General features: G+C 39.6%; 1 protein-coding gene across 1 annotated transcript; it reads right to left on the reverse strand.

Moving 5' to 3' along the window:
* Positions 1–388: 388 nt before the first annotated feature.
* WDFY1 (WD repeat and FYVE domain containing 1) lies at positions 389–20422 on the reverse strand. Its single transcript, XM_009574196.1, has 11 exons — positions 20357–20422; positions 18591–18664; positions 17352–17406; positions 15854–16004; positions 13027–13139; positions 10266–10392; positions 8538–8643; positions 6089–6190; positions 5176–5306; positions 4044–4152; positions 389–3306 (listed from the first exon to the last, which is right to left on the reverse strand). The coding sequence occupies exons 1-11, from the start codon at positions 20361–20363 to the stop codon at positions 3247–3249; spliced, it is 1035 nt and encodes a 344-aa protein (XP_009572491.1). The 5' UTR covers positions 20364–20422; the 3' UTR covers positions 389–3246.
* Between the last annotated feature and the right edge of the window lie 20 nt (positions 20423–20442).

Genomic DNA, 20442 nt, shown 5'->3' on the forward strand with positions numbered 1-20442 from the left:
TTATTTCTCTAATACCTCAGACAGGTCCAAGGGATCTCAGGGAAGGGGTTGATCCTCTGATACTCTATGTTGTAAGAACCTTTGCAGACTTCTGAAGGTGAACCAGATGAACCAGGTAAGAGGTCCATACGAGCTGGCAAGCAGGACACAGGATACAGTTATACATCCCTAGCTGGGACCACGCAGCAGTTGTTCGTCTCAGCTCACTGGTTCATCATGGGCCTTTAACCCCACTGGTGCAGCTCATTCAGCTCCAATACAACACATCTGACAAGCTCTCCCTCCAACCTAGAATTTGGACATAGGCCACGTAAAGGAGGAGCCAGAGCATACAATGGGGGTTGTGCATTCACAGAATGGAAGAAAAGATGGATCATCCAAATAGACCAAGTGAATATCAAGAAATATTTTATTGTACATGTAATCAAAGTTTAAAAAACAGACAAGAAGGAGCAAGGGACAGATTTATCTAGCATCTCTTAACTATGCAAGGTACAGAAATACAACTAGTAAAGAATTAGCACATATTAGTACCCTTTGCTCCCCTTCCTGCCGCAATGAAGGAGGTGATACAAGCGAGATTAGTAATGCTTCAAATCAAGCCTTCTCCATAATTGCACGCTTGAGCTGACATAGTTGAAGTATGTTCAGTTTCATGAGAGAGTATGTGCCTTCAAAACAGTTGTTTATAAACAAAAACACTATCTCCGAGTGGTTTGTAAGCATTACTCATTCAACACCAAGAGTATACTTAAATGACTAATGATTTAGCAGCCATAATTGTCTTGTTATATATGAACTGACACTATCTTTAAGTATTTCAATTATAGAAAATAGATTCCTTAGGTTTAACAATACATACTAGAGAATATATTATCTAGTGGCAAAACTGTAATGTAAAGAAGCAGAGGAAGTATTCACAGGGTAGGGGGGGAGCTGTGTGCTGAGCAGGGGGGCACGTTGCCTAATCAGAACTAAAAAAGCTGAAGCTCAGGAGTGCTAGCCGCAAAGGTGTTACACCTCAGTATCATTGGTGTAAGTTTCAGAACGTCTGGTTTGAAAAATATGCCGTTCATTCCACATCTACATCAATCTCCCAGCTTAACTCACGACCCTAGATCCTCCTTACCTACCACAGCAGGATCTTAAACACTTCTAGCAATGTAACTCGTGTTCTGCCTTACACGCTGAGAGGAAGAAGGCTTCCATTCTCTTCTAGAGCTAGGTAAGAAGTCTGAAAGTGAATGCAGAGCATTATCAGGGCTTATTCACCCCTTCAACCACTCAGTTTCTTTCCTAATTTACAAGGATGAAGGCCTTCAGAGCAGAAAGCTGCAATTTCTTCCAGTACAAGCTGATTATCTCTCAATAGCTTAGAAATAAGCCTTCACAAAAAACGTAAGCTATACAGCATGTAGCAAGGGATAAATCAAATCAGTATGACAAATGCTAAATCCTAAATTGAAGGCAAAACAAGTTTTGGGATTCCCACAAAGAGGGATTTGTTTACTCTTCAGTGGCCTAGTAAGCCTAGCAAATTAAAAGACTCTTCGCAAACTTGCAGAGAAGGCCCATGGAAAGGTAGACAAAGCCAGATCCAAAATAACAGTAACTAACATATTCTGGATTCTAATGCCCTTTGGAGACTATCAGCTTTTTGGCTTAAAATGCAAGCGAATCATGACCTATTAACGATACCATGATATTCATCTATTTCAGCCTACAGCATGGTCCAATGCAGATTACTAGTGTCAAGTTACACACCTAGGGCTTGAATTCACTAACACTCATAGCACCACTTGATTGTTGCTGTAAATAAAGACAGTCTAACCCTTAAGTCCTCTGCCAGAAAGAGCCTATTACCTTTGACAGTTGTGCAACACCACCTATTCCGGGCCAGCTGACCTACCCACATTTTTTGTCCTCACACATATGCATCTGTTTCCAGAAAAATTTAAACAGCGCCAAACTTAAACTCTGTGACATATTACCTTAGCTTTCAAAGGTTCAAAATAAGTTCTCCTTACAGTGTTCAAATGTAGGAAATTCACACAAATGACAGATCAATTTATTGACAATATCTCACTAGTTATTTCCTGTACATGCCAACTGCACAGTCGTAAAAGCCTCCCAGCTCTTCATACTTCGCAGCTTTGAAACAGGAAAGGATCAATATAGGTATCTCAGGATTAACAGACCTAGGTGCAGGGGAAAAAAGCAGCTGTTCTGTACCTCAGTAATTATTGCTCAGTATTTATCTGTTTTAAGCAACACCAAGGCAGTATTTGAATTTATGCTGCACTTTAGCAGAGACAGGTTCCCTACCATTGAAGAAACATCAGCCTTTCCACAGGAAAAAGTCTCTAAAATTTAGCCGGCCATTTTTTCTTAGCCATTACATTTAACAAGGCAGATTTGCTTAGCTTCCCATTCTAACATTATTATAGAGTTGTCAAAGTATATGGCTTCACACCTACGGCCTGTGTTTAAAGTAGAGTAGCTGGCTGCACGTTTTCGTAAGAACTACAGAAGTTTATTAGCTATGCTAAAACATGACTTAAAGAGCCTAGAATTGTTCAAAGACTCACCAGCTACCTAAACAAAACAGTTGTCCCACAAAAGTGATTTCACTAATAACTGAACTTGAAGACAAACACTACAAGAAAGCCAATAAAGGAAATCTTGTGTGATCAAAGGTTCTCTTATTATCTCATCTGAAAGAAGCTACCTGCCACTTTGAAGTATCTCCTCCTTCCATAGGAATAACCAACATACCTTTTGGAGGCAGTTTAAACAGTGACTGCTCAAAAGTATTTCTACAGAACTGCTTTTTGGAAGAGAGAATAAGTTATTTTACTATTTGCGCAAATTGAATTTACTACACTCATTTTACTCTGATAATGCTTTAGCTACAAGGTATCTGTACAAGATATATCAGCAGAGATAGCACATTGTTAACACTACATATGTAAACCGAGAAACAACAGGTCCTTTCATCAAGGTGTCATATTGCAGGTAAGCCATTTTACGTTAGTCCAAGAGGCTGCGAAACTGCACTTCCGCACCAAGGAGATTCCTGGTGAGCCCAACAGAAAAGTCATGCTCTACAAAGGTGACTGTCCATCCTGGAACAGCAGCACGAGAAGAATCAAGCAACCAGTGTTTGCGGTAATATTCTTAAGAAGGATTCCATTCATTCGGTGCATATTGCTGTACATAAGGTGCATAAACCTGTCAGGTATGAGATCAGCGTGAAGAGAAGCCAGTTGCAAGGCTGCAACCAACTACTGGCGTCATGTCCCAGATCTGGAAGAAAATATTGTGGAGAATTACATAGCACTATTATAAGACCTAAGAGGTATTTCTCTAAGAGGCATAGAAGCAAACATAAAGACCTCCAAGGACACAAGGTAACAAATCCCGTTTAAACTATACTTGAGGAAAATATTATAAAGAGTTATATCAACCTTACAAACCAAAAGCCAAACTTAGGGCTCAAGAGAGTCTTCTAGCAGTTTTCTGTAGGTCTGTTTTAAAAAGTGCTATGCAGTTCATTATAAACATGCTTACAGAAGAACAGGGACAGACTGGAACAGTCTCAGTTCTGACATGCGTGGCAGATGTATAGCTTAAGCACAGCAAGATTCTACATCAGTCTGATTTCCATGTCACCGTCTCATAATCAGGGCTTTTAGTGGCAATGCTCCAAGAAGCCAGGGAGCTCAGAGTAAAGGAAGCCTGCACGTTTCATCATGTCTGTGTCTTTAAGGCCGCTGGCAGATTCTCCTACTGCTGATGCCTGCTTTGTTTGTCCAGAGGATACCAACAGTAACCAGTTCTGACAGTTAGACTCCATACAGTGGAGTTACAGGTAATTTCCTCATTCAACTACAGGAAGAACAGTCTGCAACAAATACGATTCTTGCTGCCCACAACAGTTAGCTTTGTAGCAACAGTTGTCAGAAAGAAAAAGTATATACAAACATTAGTTCTCTATAACATGTCATCTCTCTAATAAATGCAGGAAAGAGGTACATGAATACCTTCACAATCCGGTCGCTCCCACAAGTCACCATTAGCCCTCTGGAGATGTCCATGGACATGTGTGAAATGTTGTGTTTTCCTTCATGAAAGGTTGCCAAGGAAGTACGGCTGCACAAGAACAATTCAAATTAAAGCCAGCCATCAGATGAAGCTTCATGGCATCATTATAGCAGTGCAAAATAAAGTTACAAGAAAATTAAGTTGCTCAAGTACTAATAAATCAGTCCTGAGAACTGCAGTGCCATATCAAAGGGGACAGAATTAAATTAGCAAGTCATGCTAAGGCATTGCTTGTGTAGTTATACAGGTGTGACATTTTGTGGCCTTCTGCAGCCTGACTGTTAATAATACTAGAGCAGAAGTGGGACACTGCATTAGTAAATAATTCTACTCTTGGTTATAAAGTCAAGCTCAGCTACATTTCTTAAAATGAGTCAACTATGGCACAGCACCTCCCTTTTTCAAAAAAACCCAAACAAACAAAAAACCCCACTAACCAAAAAAACCAACAAACAACAACAACAAAACAACAAAAAAAAACCCCAAACACTCCCAAAATTGGCATCTGATTACTTTGGTCCTTTAGCACTCCAGGTGCTGTGAACAGTGAAGTGCTGTTCATATCAAGATAAAAAGGGGGTGCCTTCATTGCTAAGAAGAGTTTAATGAGACAGCAAATCATGTTTAACCCAATTTGCTTGCATGCAGAAATCAGAGACTGTGAAGAATATTCCCGTAGAAACAGTTTTCAGTTAAGTGTACATAAACTAATGCATATACATCCTGGCAGCTGTGATGCACTGTGAGGCAATTGTTAGCAATTTTAAGTGCAATGAATAGCTTTTACCATTTTATTTGTTGAGACAAACATGTTTCAACTCTAGATCTGGGCTCATGGAAAAGAAGAAATAAAGTGGATAAAAAAGTTGTAATACCACATCTGATCCAAATCAGCTTGCAAAGCCAGTTGAGGCATCTCTGCCATTGTAGTGCTTTGAGTGCCCCAGACAAAGGTGGCCTATTAGCAAAGTCAGCATGGCATGTTTGTGTAGCATTGTGTGTGGATGTGGAAACACAAGTGTTACTGCACCTCAGCAGTATTACTTTAATTTACTACTCCTTAATACTCACTCTTCATCCTTGATTGACTCAAAACAGGAATCACAGACACGGACCTGGAACTCAAATCCCATGATCGGGTAACTTGACCGTTTGGTACTGCACTTGCCACACACTGCTTGCCCACATTTTCTGCAATGATGCTTCATGGAGGAAGAAGAAAATAAACAAACAAACAAATCACTATATTGTGCCACTCGACCACCTTACCAAGCGCTCACTGAACAACAACAACGCTTTTGGTTTGCACCCTCTTAGGAAGCAACTGTAAGGAAGTCTTCTGTTACTTCAACCAAAGACCAAGGACTCTGGAGTTCTGAACAGTCGTCTTTGCCATTAATGGGTTTACCTCCTTATTCTCCCTGTCCATTCTCTTCTCCTTTTGCAAGCTCTTCTGGGAGCAGGGGAAAAAGAGGGTTGAACAAGCAACCAAGAAAATAACAGTCTAAGAAAGCCAGAAACAGAGAGTGTCTTGGTGCCTATCCAGTCCCTCCAAAGCAAAAGCTATCTGGAAAGCTTTCACATTCTAGCCCAGTAAGAGCAGGGCCACCACTGCTTCACTGAACTGAGTACCCTACCACATGTTAGGCTGCAATTTGCTCAGTTATGGGGCATTGTGTGCCACTTTACACAACACTTGAGGATTAGCTGTCCACAGCTCCAGTGCATAGAAATATTCAGACAAATCCAACAGAGCACTCCCAGCACAGTCTGCTTTGCCCCATAATAGAAGTTTGATGCAACGCTTTCCATAGAATTTGGAAATTTCTTAGCACTGCCTAGAAGCTGTGACGTCTCAATAAATCCTCACTTCAAAGCAGCAAAAATACCAACGGTTTAAAAGATCTAACAGCTTTAGTGGTTTTCTGTTTGCATTTTACTGAAGTGCTGAAGTACAGCTAAGCACTCAAACCAGCGATCTCACCTGTCTCAACCCTAATGTCTTTGTGTCCCACATCTGCTTTATATTCCAGAAGAAAGGTTGTTCACACTTCTGACAGGAATCACTCTCCAGCCATTGAGGAGCCTACAAAAGAGCAAGATATGCAAACAATCAGAATTATTTTTCCTCATATGACAGCCAAGGAAGTTTGTTTTAAGAACCCAAAGTAAAGTTTTACTTGGAAAGATGCCCTGTCTCAGCTCTGAACATTACAATACATTGCCTAGCGTATAGTACATAGGAAGTTCAGTACAAAAAACCCCAAACCCAAGACTACAGTTATTTGTTACCTACACACCTCCTATACTTTTTAAGTCACAACAGTATGTTATGTTACTGCCTTAATAAGAAAACTAATTCAAACATCTAAGTTATTAAACTTGCTGCAGGCATTCAAAGACTGCTGCTCTGGTTGCCTTGATGATTTTTAACTTAATCCAAGTTGTAGAAGCTATGAGGCAGTCATCCCCTCTAAGAGGGGTGGGTCCAGAAGTAAATTCTGGAAGCAAATATCTTTTCTGATTCCCTAGGATTGCAGTTTGAAATAATTAAGAACTCATCTGCATTTTCCATCCTGTCCACATCTTCATTAAGCATCCCTTCTCCCACCCACATATTCTTCCTGCCATAAATGGACTAGGCCAAATGAAAATAGTTAGAGCTTTCACACATTTCAACACACCTCAGATACTTAACTGAGCATCCTTGTAAGGGATGGAAAGAGAGGCACAATATTTTTAGTAAATAGACTTGAATTAGAACATGTATATTCTATACAACTTTATACATCTCATGGGGGAGTCTCCCTGAAACCTAACAGGAGGAAACCTGGAACAACAAAGAAGCTTTTCTCCTCAATTCACTTACATCCATTGTTGATAGTAATAAAACAATAGTATTGTCAGTTGCACTACCATCTCACCACAAATATTTATTAATACCAGATGTCCAGCTCCTGCATCTTCAACCTTGACTGCATCCCCTTCCTTCTCCCATGCTAGTGGAAAATATTGTAAAGGGTAGTAACAAGTCCAGCGTGGCGGGTGAGGAGAAGAGTAGAGGAAATGAGTCGCCTCTCCACCAAGTGAGATGTTCCATATTGCTTCTTTCAATTACTTACAATAGCAGCTTTCACTTAATAGCATTTTTGAGAAAACAATCCACTTTCTGGCTCCCTCTAACAGAAAAACAGAATATCTTCTTATTCTTTTAATCTCCATTTCAGGCATTAAACAGGGGGTAAAAACGTGCCTACACTACCAACACTACTACCAACATACAGTTGGAACTGCCCAAGATCAGTAGTACAGCTGTCAGTGGAGATACCATTCCATCTAATCAAAAAAGTCTGTCTTCTAGTCGTATGTGCATTAGTGCATATTTGAAGGTAGCCTATAACATGACTCACTAGGTAATGCTTCAGAGGCGTATGTTCATCATTCTTCAAGCCGTTTCTTTGCTTTTAAATTGGGCTCGATTACGTTTTTCCAATGAGTTCTGAGACATCACGGTGTTCTAAGTTAACCATATTATTTTAACTGTATTAAAACTGCCTATTATTTAGAAGATCCCTTAATTATTGCATGCAGATCCAGAAGAGAAACGGCCACGTCTTGTTTTCCCAATTTTATTATAAGTCAATTCCTTGCAACCACAAAGTTTCGTAATATCACAGAAGTTTTGAAGAGAGATCATCATGCTGAATATGTTAGGAGCATCACATAGAGCATTCAGTATGTTTAAGGTGACAGTTCAACACATGTCAGAAAACAGTTCTTAATCATGACATTTCCATTTAAGGAAAAGCAACAGGGCAAGGAAGGCTGAGCCTTAAATACTGCTTTGTGGAGGCAACCAAAACTAACTCCTATAATTACGGTTTAACCAAAGATGATAGTAATATACATCTTTTCAGCTCCTACGATGGACATGAACTGATGGCAGGCTCAGTTGCTGCGTACTGAGGTCTTTAAAAAAAACGTTGTCTGGGGACTGAATCTCTACATTCTGAACTGCATCTCAAAAGCAGCATCTCACTTCTGTACCTGCTTTGACATGAGTTGAGAACTTATTTCAAGACTGTTGAAGCACAGCCCATTGGTTTCTTTACTGCAAAAGCTTGCCTGCTTTAGAGTGTCCCAGCAGCAAGGGCTGTAGCCATTCCAGTGAACATGTTGTCTCATTGAGATAAAACTCTAAGCAGTCCCAAGCCTGTCCTGCACTTCTCCTGTCCTGGGAATCCATCTACTACAATGCAGTATGGACAGCCACTAGAACAGAGCAGGTTTTAATAATATCATTCAGCCTTAAAGTTTCAGGCAATGTGAGGAAAACACCCTGCAGAACTGACTAAGCAAAGCCACATCAGCCTCTGAAAAAGGAAAATAAATAAATAAATAAATAAAATCTTTGACCTAGGACATGATCTTACCTCTTCTCGGCTTATATCCATGTTCCAAACAGCAATTCCCCCATCAGCTGAACAAGATACCAGCTGTCGTGTCAGCTGGATGTAACAGATAGCCTGCACCTTGTCACTGCAAACAAAGTAGACATTTAGTATTTACCCATAGGTATTTAAACAAAGCTTAGTTTCCCAGCAAACCCCTGATTTATCCTTGTAAAGCTACCTAGGAAGCCAAAACTGATTTCCAAACACTTTGCTAAGTCTACTAAGTAGAGCTATAAAGATGAGTGAATAGATGCTGTCACCTAAGCACTACCCTAGCATCAGAACGTTGCCTAGAACAGTGTTCTTGTAGGCTCGACCAGAATACCAGAAGTACAGTTCCATGTTAACATTTGCTGGCAGTAAGCATTGACAGCGAGCCGAGTGTCAACTGGCTCAGAGTGTGCATGCAAATACTCTTCTGTGTTGGCAAGGAGAGCCAGTTATCAAAACAGAGACAACTGGAAAAATAAAGAGAAATATTTATTTCAAGATACAGCTAGGAAGCAAATGGAGCTTCCACTTTTGCTAACAAATCACAATAAGTAAGTCTGTAGCTGCAAAGCAAAGCATGCATTCACCAATAAGACAGTTTAATCCTAAATAAAGTCATGGCAAAATAAAAGTCTACCCTAAGAAACTAAACAAGGGATCTCAACAGTATTAGACTGCTTTGCAACATCTAAGTTGAATTTAAAAAGCCATTCTGCTTCTCAGAACTTACTTTCCCATTCAGTATGAAGTTTGATGCTAAGTGTGATGTTTGAAGAGAAACTAACAGTGTTATAAGTCTTCACCAGGACACATGATGCAGCAGTAACAGCAGTATAAAGTCCTCCAGTCACTGACTTCAGTTACTTTTTTGTAACCAGTACTCTATTATTAGTTCTTTAGCCATAAAACTAAATTCTCAAGATTTAACAAGAGTTCTAGGGCTAAGGCTATCAGTCTTGATCAAAGGTGGATGGAGGCATCTATAGAATTAGACAAGAGGAGAATGCACTATACAAATACATCTTTAAACATAAACAAGATCTCTAGTACCACTGTATTTCTAAGTAGAATGTATCTTCAGCAGTCAACTGCCTGTCAGACTGAACTAAGGCCCTAGATTTAAAAATGGCAACTAGTGTGGTGTCTCTGTAAAAATAAAGAGTTGATTAAATACAGACAACTAACTACCTAATCCACGGAACAGTGGAAATGTGACATGCTTTTCTGAAGTCAGGAGACCACCCCTGTAATTTAGTCAATCAGTTTATCACCTCAGTGATAGAAAGAGACAGAGAACAGGAACACATTGAAGCTTATTCTACATGGGTACACAAACATGCTTATATATCAAGTTTCTAGCCCTACCCTCACAGGCAACTCAGTGAAGTATTTACAATACAGAAGCATGCAACTTTTACATAAAGTTCAAGCAAGATGATTTAGGATTTTTACCCACCTCTGTCTATAACCTACTTTTATGTTATGTTCTGATTACCCATGGCTTAGAACTATCGAACATGAGAAAAAAAAAGACTTATCAGTAATGCTTTCCTAGTACTGATTACCCTTCTTCCCCCTCAAAGTCCTCAGAGTTCTGCAAAAAGTTATTTTCTCCATTATTCACAAAGATTCAAATGTCTTGCCATGCTGTTTAGTCTTCCTGGGACTCTGTGTTCGTTACAGAACATGTAGGAAAAATAAGACACCATTACATACTGATGTCCCTGGAGCAGCAGTGTTCGCCCCTTCCTTCCACCAATATCCCACATGATAATGCTGTGATCAGAGGCACCTGAGAAGAGCAGTCGTTGAACAGGATCCCACCACAGGGAAGTAATACTTCCTAGGAAAGAACATTCTGCAGTTAGATCTAAGGGAGCCACTCCCCAACACATTGATGCTCTGCTGGGACATTAAAGTGAAACCTGAGGTACTCCCTTACTACAGTAACAGATACTGAAAGCCTTAAGGCAAAGGACAGCATGCAACAGCAAGATACAGTCCTGCTAGAGAGGCAAAGAACATTTGACAACAGAACAAAACATCCCTAAGAAGAAAGCAGATGCAAAACATAAGCCAGAAAGTTCAAGTTACTAGCTTTCTGCCCCTTGTATTTAGGCCGTTGGTTTTAAGAGTCGGCAGGCTGCTATGCGATCTTTGGAAGATGAAAAGTATTAAAACTTGCCAAGCAAAGACTAGTATCTACAATACAGTAAGGTGCTTGGTCAGTGGTTGCAGGACAGCATGCAGTGTTCACAGGTAAACCAACTCCCTTACATAACCATTTACAACCTTAAAATAGTTGGAATAAGAAACTAAGTGACAGTTTCACTGCTGTTAGCAAATCTGGCCACTATGTACTAAATTACAAAACTAGATTTTAGAAGGCCCAACCTGGCTGTGCACCTCATTAGTCAGATATAGAAAGAAATGAGCCATCTGACAGTGGCAGTCTTATACTAAACCCACATGCATGGTAACGCAGACAGGAGACTAAAGAAGTAATTTTGTAACTCATGCCGCCTATAGTTTTGAAGTTGCAGGAACATTTTATTCCCTTACAGACATCCTTCCCTTTAAAGCATCCTTCCATTGCTCAGTTGTCATCAAAAGCCTTGTTAGTCTGAAAGCAAGATGAATGGTAATTACAGCCCAAATCAGTCCTTTCCAGCTCTCTGGAGCAAGAGATTTTTCTTGCCTCCTTTAGGGCTACACTGTTTTCAGACTGACCCATTTGGGAATAGTTGTCTCAGAGAACAGTGAGCATCTGCACCATAGAAGGCAGTTTGAGTATTATCTCAGCATTACACAGAGTAGGCTGTTAACCAGGGAGAATTCTGGAAGCTGACTGTTGAAGGACAAGCTCTAAACCCATTTAAACTGCAAAACAAACACTGCTTGCTTATGAAGTCACAGTAAGGCAACAGCTAGAAAGGAAACAAAATGAAGTCAGACTTCTGAAGTCTGGCAAACACAGCTGCCCTCAGAGAAGAACGAGATGCTATTTAAGTTCAGAGTTAGCAGGCCTTGAGAATATTACACAAATACTGTGGAGGAAAAAAGGTTACACATAACCTGTTTTGCTTTAAAAAAAAGAAAAAAAAGGAAAAAAGATAAAGTAGCTACTATTACACCAATTGAAGAAAAACCTGTTTCTACCCCTCAAATTTAATCATCTTCTATACTAGATCAGTTCTTGTTTTGAGGATCACAATGCCCTTAGGGAACTTTATATATAAGCCAAAGTTGTCTGCTATGTGGCCAGCACTGCTGAAGTTGGTGCTTGGAAGCCCACCGCAACTCAATTGATAGAATATGCATTATACGTAGTACCACGTCAAGACATACTGCTTTCAGACTAACAATATCATCTATCAAGGAGTTGCATTTGAACACAGACTAGTGCAAAAGCACACAGAGGTAAAGCAGTCTCTAGGGCCACGAGAATTATTTTGCTTTTAAGCAGAATTGTTTCAAATCTGAAATTCTGCTTCAAAGCAGAAGAGGCATTTATCATTCAAAAATCTCAACTGCCTCCCACATTCAAAACCAGTTTTATCATTTTACAGTCATCTGTAAATCAGGAGTTTTCCCAGCTTTAACAAAGTCTACTTTGTACTTACAGCTATTAAACAAGGCAGCCTTTTCCAGTGGGTCAGAGATTCATGACCCAGTAATTCACCCCTACCCAAATGCTGGTGTTAGCTGATTTGAAAGTCGCCAGTACAAATGGGAAGAAGCATTAAGTCTTGTTTATTTCTCTAAGCATATTATTAAATCACAGATTCTTCTGTGATTTGCATTCTTGCTTTACTCATTACAGCAGACAGTGGCTCCATATCATGTTACAGGCTATTTGGTTCTTCATTTGATATAAGGACTTCAGCTATACTACACAGGGCGAGACATTTGTTTTTGACTAGACAGTTTTGATTCTAGAAGGCTCTCTAGATTTCTTGCATATAGCTTAGTTTCAGCTAAACACAGGAAACTGAACTAGAGTCTCATAAAGACTGATCAGAACAGCAAAGTCTGCATTGGGAAGAATTAAGTGGCTTTTTAGAATCTAGATTGGGGGTTGCTAAAGCTGCTTTAGTTATTATTATAGTACTACAAGGTCTCCAGAAAAAAAAAAAGTAACACATTCTCATCCTTTCTTTTCAATGCTAAAGGTGGCCATCTAGTGGATAACTTGTGTTTAAATGAGTACATATGTTTACCTTTATTTTTCATCTATAATAAAAATACCTGTCAGTATTTATAAGGCTAAGATTTCCCCTCAGCAAGAATGTGTCTGTTCTTTGAGAGATAGTCATATGTACAGCTTTGAACAGCTCTTGATAACTACTACCCTGCACTAGTTGTTCATCCAATATCTATCCTTAACAGGTAGATATCCAGCTGAACGTCTCATCCCAATTTACAAAGAGGTACTATAACCTGGGTCAAGTGGAATTAAGAAGAAGAGTTACTTTACCTTCATGCCCTTTGAGTGTTGTGATAATTGAGCATGTATTCTGCTCAAGCTTCAGGAGAGTGATCTGTCCAGAATAATCACCAACAAATGCATGCCGAGTTTCATGATCATATCTGAATACCAGTCAAGGAGAAGCCTCATTTGCTCTTAAGAGTATTTTACGGGACTGAAACAGATAGCACAGCTGTCAGCTACAGAGTCTAAACAAATTGGAAAAGAACATTTTAATATGCCAGATAAATATTTACATAACTACTTCTAAAAGAGTTGGAGACAGTAATAGTTTTTCATTCCTCTCTTCACCTCACACTTCCCCTACATGTGCAAGTAAGACAGTATGGGAAATAAGTGAGAAAAGTTTTAGAAAGCCACTGGAGGAACCATGAGATAATTCATCCCCTAGTTTAAGGCAAGCCAAGTAGATTTAGACCATTTCTAGCAGATATTTACAGAACATACTCATGATCTTCTACAAGAGATGCCAGAACTCCTCAGGTCACTTGTTGCAGTGCAGAGTTATCATTAGGAGCACCTTGCTGGACGTTGGGTGGCATTCAGTCTTACCTAGTATCTGCTCCTATAAACTGTTAGTTTTCTTGCATGTTATACTAGTTGATGCCCCCAGGATAGGAAAACTAAGATGCAAGGATATTGACCCTCCACAGCTAGTTTACCTTACAGTGGAAGTATACTCCCAATGTTCTAGCTACTGAGGAGGTGAGACCATCTAATTTCTTGTTCTGTTCTCTGCAATTTCAAGTTTACTGATGCAGGTCCTTGAGCACGGTATCGAAGACTGAACTGTATTTCAGAAAGGGTTCTGTATTTTAACACTGACATAAAAGCCACACCACATCCTAACAGGGAATCTATTAACAAGGTAGCATGTTTGCTAAAAGCATCATACATCATAACAGTTTTCTGATATTCAGTTCTTGTCACTACGTAACTACTGCTCGAGAAACTAAACCATAGCAAGCTGGATGGAACTAGATCATTTGCTGCCTTTAGAAGACTTTTGCTATTCAGGATATAAGCAAGAGCTATGAAAAACCCATACAGCTGACACCACATAACCCAAGAGTTTTGTATAAACTCACCCGTCCTCCTGGAGCCACACAAAAACACAAGCAGCAGCTAGCCTATTCTACACAACAGAAAAGACTAACTTTAAAAAGTCAGTGTACCAAAAAGCCCACCACCATAAGTGAAAAAGCAGAGGTTTTGCCATCTGATGACATTCTGAAATCTCTTAAGCCTTCAGAATCTTGAGATAAACAATTCGCTTTCAACAAATCCACTAAGTCCCTGAACATGTGATCCTTTCTTCGTCTTGGAAGTTCAGGCTAGCATTATCCCCACTAATCCAGTAAAGAATAGGCTGGTTTTTTCAGAAGCTTACATGTAGGATCATTAACAAATAACTCCTAAGGAACCTCCTCATAGGGAGACCAAGCACCTAGTACACACACCAAAAAGCTAGTTCTTCCAAACACAAGTCCAAAGGCAGGATCAATTACAATGCATTTTCAAATGCCATGGTCTTCAGTGGAAATTTATTTTTATCTTGATAGAAAAGGTCATATTCTTTTCTCCATTTTCATGATAAACTGTTCCATTATTTGCAATATCATTAGCTACAGAACCCATTGAATTCAAATAGTGAGGCTCAGAGGCACCAGACTGTTCTGTGAGCTAGCCTCCTAACACACGCCCCCCGCCCCCCAATATTAACCCAGTTCTGTGCTGCATTCAGCTGAGGCGAGCTGTACATTAAATGTTTCACGGGAGACAACCCTCCTGAACTCTAGAACAAGGACAGCAAAAAAGAGCAACAGTACAACAATACAAACCTGTCAGCTCTTCAGTTAGTAAGGCAGGGTCTGCACAGATGGGAGACCTCAGAAGGCTAGACATGCTGCTGGCAACCAAGCAGTTAGCTTTCCTCCTAGTTTCTTAGCACTCCACAGGTATATAGCAAGGCTAGAGAAGTCTTTATTTTTTCAAGAGATGTAGTTGACCTCTTTCAGCTTTTGAATCATGCCATTTCTACAACCATTACTGCCATTAATCCTCATACACCAACCAGTACCTCCAATTACTGTCCAGCCACATCTAAACTGCCACCATTAACAAGTGCTAAAAAATAGTTTTAGAATTTAAAGTATTTAACTCATGCTCAAAAGTTCTGATGTATTAACTACATTTTAAGCTATTGGGTTTGTAAGTCTTTTACATAGGATAAAGAATGCCCTAAAGTACTTACAGCTAAATAGACAACCGGAGTTCTTAAGCTACAAATGCTGCAGTTAAAAGCAATTTGCAGGAAAGCAAACTGCATACAGACAAATTACTACTAGTAATGAATAAAGTTTCAACATACCCCGTAGCTTAAAGATAGCAAAGATTACCATGAGCAAAGACAGAAAAATTAAAGCAGTCCAAAGGGTTTTCATGATGTTTTATGCTCTAGAAAGACTCAAATGCACACTGGCATCTGTTGAACAAAGTGACTTTCCTAGGAAGTATACAGGCCAGGCTATAGGTACAGTTACTAGTCACTTCCACAAGATGCTACAGACAAACATCTCAAAATTAGGAACTAGTACACACTGCAATTTCTGTAACTCAGGGTCACAACATCCCCTTCTACTATCTAACAACAGCTAACCAAAATAAAGGTATTAAACATCTCGTCAGAATAAGTGTTTGCAGACTTGCATGGGATTTCACTCTAGCTTTTTACATGAAAAGGAGGGAACAAGTTGAGCTAAAGCAACAAAGTACTCTTCCAGTTTCAGAGTAACAATCATTTTTCAAAGGATACTGTAGACATGAAGCCCAAGAGGTGAAGTAATGTCTCCCCAGCATACTCCCACTCCTGGTGCACATCCAGCTGATACACTTGTCATGACCAGTGCTGATAACCCACTCTGATGTCAGGCAGAAAGTAATAGCAGACACTCGATTCTGATGAGCTGTGGGAAGAAAAAGATTCTGGCTAGTTTTTTCCTAAAAATCAGTGATGTGTTCTTATGTCCTAATTCAGAGAGACTTAGGTCGAAGATGATATTTAAGCAATGCCCCAGGGAGATATTTTTACCATCATATTATACTTGCCTCTAGGCTGAATTAAAAGGTTAGCATTGTTCTGTTTGGTATTCACCTTCTGAATAGCTTAAGTGAACCAAACATGTCAGTCAGCTAATTTAAGCCTTTCTCCCATAGAGAGAGAAGCTGAGTTCAGCCCAGATACCCAAGATGCTCTGGTTAAGGAGCAGGCAAACCCTCAGCTTCCTCTAGGTAGGCCAGGACTTCTGGGGAGTAATGTAACACATCTAAAAACCTTAATTGCTTTAAGTGCCTCTTTTCCTGACCCCAGGGGAGTTATGCTCAGATTCATGCTTTTAAGCACCTGAAAGTCTATCTAGTCCACAGCACTCAAACTGTTAGCCGTGACAGCAACCAAATCCCACCCAGCTTTGTTTAGAATGCTGCCACTAAGCAAGAAGTCACATGAGCATTAGAAAGAGGCCCTCCTTGCCCCCAAGATACAAGTACTTCCCTTGACTGAGTTACCAAGTCATCTTCCTTAGGATAAAGGGGGGGTTTTGTTGCTTTAAGAACAAGGTCTTTTTCTCCTAAGCAAGAACATTGCTTCTATCAGTGTCAGGGAGTCATAAGACAAATTGTGCTTTGTTTCACTACATAATCTGCAGCCTTTAAGAGTTTCACATTAATATTCCAATTTTAACTAGCAATCGAGTTTTGTATTTCTTTTAAGGGTGCGCAGACAAATGCTGAAATTAGCATCTCCATAAATATTAGAACAATCCCAATTCCCCACATACCAGAAAAATAAGATCTTTTTCATCCCTATTGCTCCCCTAAGATGACAAAGAAGGCAAGGACTCGTATCTTCAGCTAGAAGTAACCAAGCCCAGTGATTACAGAAAGCAAGGATGGAAATTGCAAATACCAAAATGCACCTTTAGAAAGCTCTTACCCTCACATTCATGCAGTGTAACTACTCCACTTGAAGAGCAAAATCTGAACTCGCTAGTTCTGGCTCATTACACTTGCAGGCTAATGATGTACTGAACTTAATGGTAATGACTGCGACTCAGACTCAGCTGACTGAGGATTACTCAATAATAGGACATTTATCTTACGGCAGTTACCCCCAACTAAGTGACAACTAGAAGGTCAGTCAGATTTAAAGCATACTTGCACTTGATTAATCTGTGACAGTATCCAGTTTCCCAACCATTTTAGATGCCTCCCCTTCACACAAATGTTAGTGTAGACACTGGTTAACAGTTTACCTGGATAGGTCTTCACAAAGTTCATCTTATTAAAGTCCTCTGAAATATGAAACTCCTAAAAGCAAAGTGGAACCGTTAGAAAAGACACCGCAGTGACATAAGCAATATTGATACCCAAAAAAGAGCAGTAACCTTACAGGCCAAAATTTGCATAGCAGCAATATATCTCACTAAAAACTAGCAGTTTCTCAGGCTGGAGCATAGCACTGACACACCAACTGTAAATTAAGGTTATTAGTGAACTACATTTTCAACAGGGAGCATCCTTTCAGAACCAAGTTTGCTAACAGGAGATTATAGGAAGAGATAAGATCTCATTTATCCCCAGCAGGAACAAACAAAACTGTATCTTGTAGTATTTAGGATTTAAGTATCTGAGACTTCATAATGGACAGATTTAGATCTATTTGATCCATTCGGCTTACTGAAATTTTAAAAGTCTCAGCTTACAATTTCAAGTAGTTATCACTAGAATCACTATTCTATGTAGTTCTGTGTAGGCTATTCACAGTAGTTATCAGTAGAATTACTATTTATGACACTCATGCAGTACCCTGGCTCCTTATAGGACAGTTATTATTTTGACCTTATTTTCATAGAGAAAGGAAACCATTAAAGCATCTGAGAGTCACAAGATTCCTTTGTCAAGAACAGAGGGGAAGAATACAGACCCACTTTCTTTTCTGCCATATGTATCTGCTCTCCAGGAGAGGGAGAGCAAGAGTATAGAAAGAAAGAAGGAAGACTTCCCAGAAAGAAAAGAAACCAACCCTGCCTCTTGTAATTTTAGAGCTAGTGTGGAAATTTCCACATCATAAAAAGATCTGCAGCAAGAAAATCCAGAGACACATGAATGGCAAGATACAGGCAGATCCACACTTCTGGCCAGATGCAAGCTAGCTGCAGCTCACAACCCCTGTTAGTGCACCGCTATGGCACTCTGCCCAGCTTAATGTACTCCTCAAAATAATTCCGTGACAAAGTGTAATTGTTTGGGCCCACTGCTATACTAATGGCTCAATGACTTCTTGAGGCTAGCTGGCTCACATCTAGCCAGAAGAACCCTTGTTTATTTGCAGTCCTCCCATGTACATCGCAGGTGAACTGCCAAGAAGTTCAGCCATTTAGTAGTAGCTGCATTCCAAAAAGAAGGGAAAGAAAACAAATTATCAGCTGCCAGCAACACCTGGTGCTCACAGACAATCTAAGCAATTCTGAAGAAAAGTCACAGCAACTTACCATGATAGCTCCATTATCCTGGCCTACAAATATTCGCCTGCTGTCATGATGATAAGCCATGGCTGAGCATGGCGCTGTCAAAAAAAAAAAAGCAAGCACACTACAGTTATTGAAATAGAGGTATTAGGATACACATGACATTTATTTAAACCAATTCTTTCACTCAGGACAAAAGCTGTTTAAGATTAAGTAGCTTGATAGAAATTAGTCTGCATAGATAATGTCCCTTGGTAAGACAGTTAAATTCCCATATGTGAAGCTGAGGAAAGATACACTACTACAGTAACTCAAATACACCGCTAGGAACCACATGCAAACATGATTTCCTGCCACAAGGTTCAACTCAGTAAGAGGAATTTCACATAGGCTGAAAGCCTAGCTAGCAGCAACAGCATGTGCAGCTGGTTACACTTAAGAACGTGAGCTCACTAAAATTATCTCAAATGGAGCCTTGAGTTGTATCAAGAACAATATTCCATTCTTCACATTTGAGGACCGTATCATTAGAGAGACTAAAGTGCTAGACAGAAATATGTAATTGCATGTCAACTTCATATGGAATCATGTCTCAACATCTGCAACCTTAAGGAGACTCATTTTTTTGAGATTACATACAATCTCTTTTAGCAGAAAACCTCTAAAGACCTCCTTCCCTTTTTGAAATTAAGAGCTAAAATAGATGTGAAAAGCAATGACAACAGAATTACAATAAAGTGTCCTAATGAAAATTTTGCAAAAAATTTCACTGAAGAATGTCCTCATTAAATTGCAAATTACAAGGATGAGAAGGATACAGTGTTCTAAACTAATACCACCTTCTCCAAGACCCTCAGAAAATGTGGCCTTGAAAGTGTTTTTAGAAATTTAAAGCCAGACAGGACAGTCTGGAATATTACAGTGGTCCTACTGCATAAGAACAAGTCCATCCCTTGGAACTACTTACAGGCACACTTTATTTTGTATAAACCTTTTTAAAGCACAACCTGAATAGTCTATTTGGAAAATTGATAAATGGAGCAACTGCTGTAATTTAGACCAACTATTAGGAAAAAAAAAGATCACAGTGGCATTTCTAATCTAGATCCTAGGCTACTCAGCCTGCAACTGAAAAGACACAGAACATCAAGGAGTCCAATTCTTTGGTGTACAAATTACTGCAGAAATTATCAATCCAAAGACTATCCTTTGTTTGTATGGCGTTTTATTTTGTCATTGTATTCCCTCTTTTTATATGTGGTATGCGTCTGGGTAGCAACTCTACATTAAAGAAGTTACAGCAAAGCACCCAGGCTGATGTTTCAAAAATCAAAAAAGTACACTGGCACTCAAGATCTACTCAGCACTGAAGCTGCTACTCAGTATTGCTTTCTCAAAAATCTAAATGCTGAAAGAAAAAAAAAAAAAAAAGATGCACACCTTGGAAAGCAGAGAATATTCTTATATCTGAACTTTCAGCTAGTGGTTTGAAAAGCTCGCTTATTCGGCAGACAAGTTATTTGCCAACATTTGAGACATCTACAGCTGCAGATCCACACAGTGATTTACCTAGTGAAGGATCTGGTTCTGACAGAATGCTGCCTCAGATCTCACCCACTACGCAGCTAGTTTCAAACTAAAGTCTGAGCTAGAGTTGCTGCAAAATGCCCAAATTCAAGATCATCAAGTGAATCCAGCACTTGGGGAAATGGGAAGGAGGTACACACAGCACAGGTACAAAACCCATGCTATGCTTGGCCATCACTTACCATCTCCAGCATTGTACTTACATGACATGGTGTGATAGATGCTGGGCCAGTATTGTCCACTGTCTCTCTTTAGCCATACTCGTATTGTTCTGTGTTGTGGGAAGAGC

The sequence above is a fragment of the Fulmarus glacialis genome, unplaced genomic scaffold (genome assembly GCF_000690835.1).
Source record: "Fulmarus glacialis isolate BGI_N327 unplaced genomic scaffold, ASM69083v1 scaffold7853, whole genome shotgun sequence".
NCBI lineage: Eukaryota > Metazoa > Chordata > Aves > Procellariiformes > Procellariidae > Fulmarus > Fulmarus glacialis.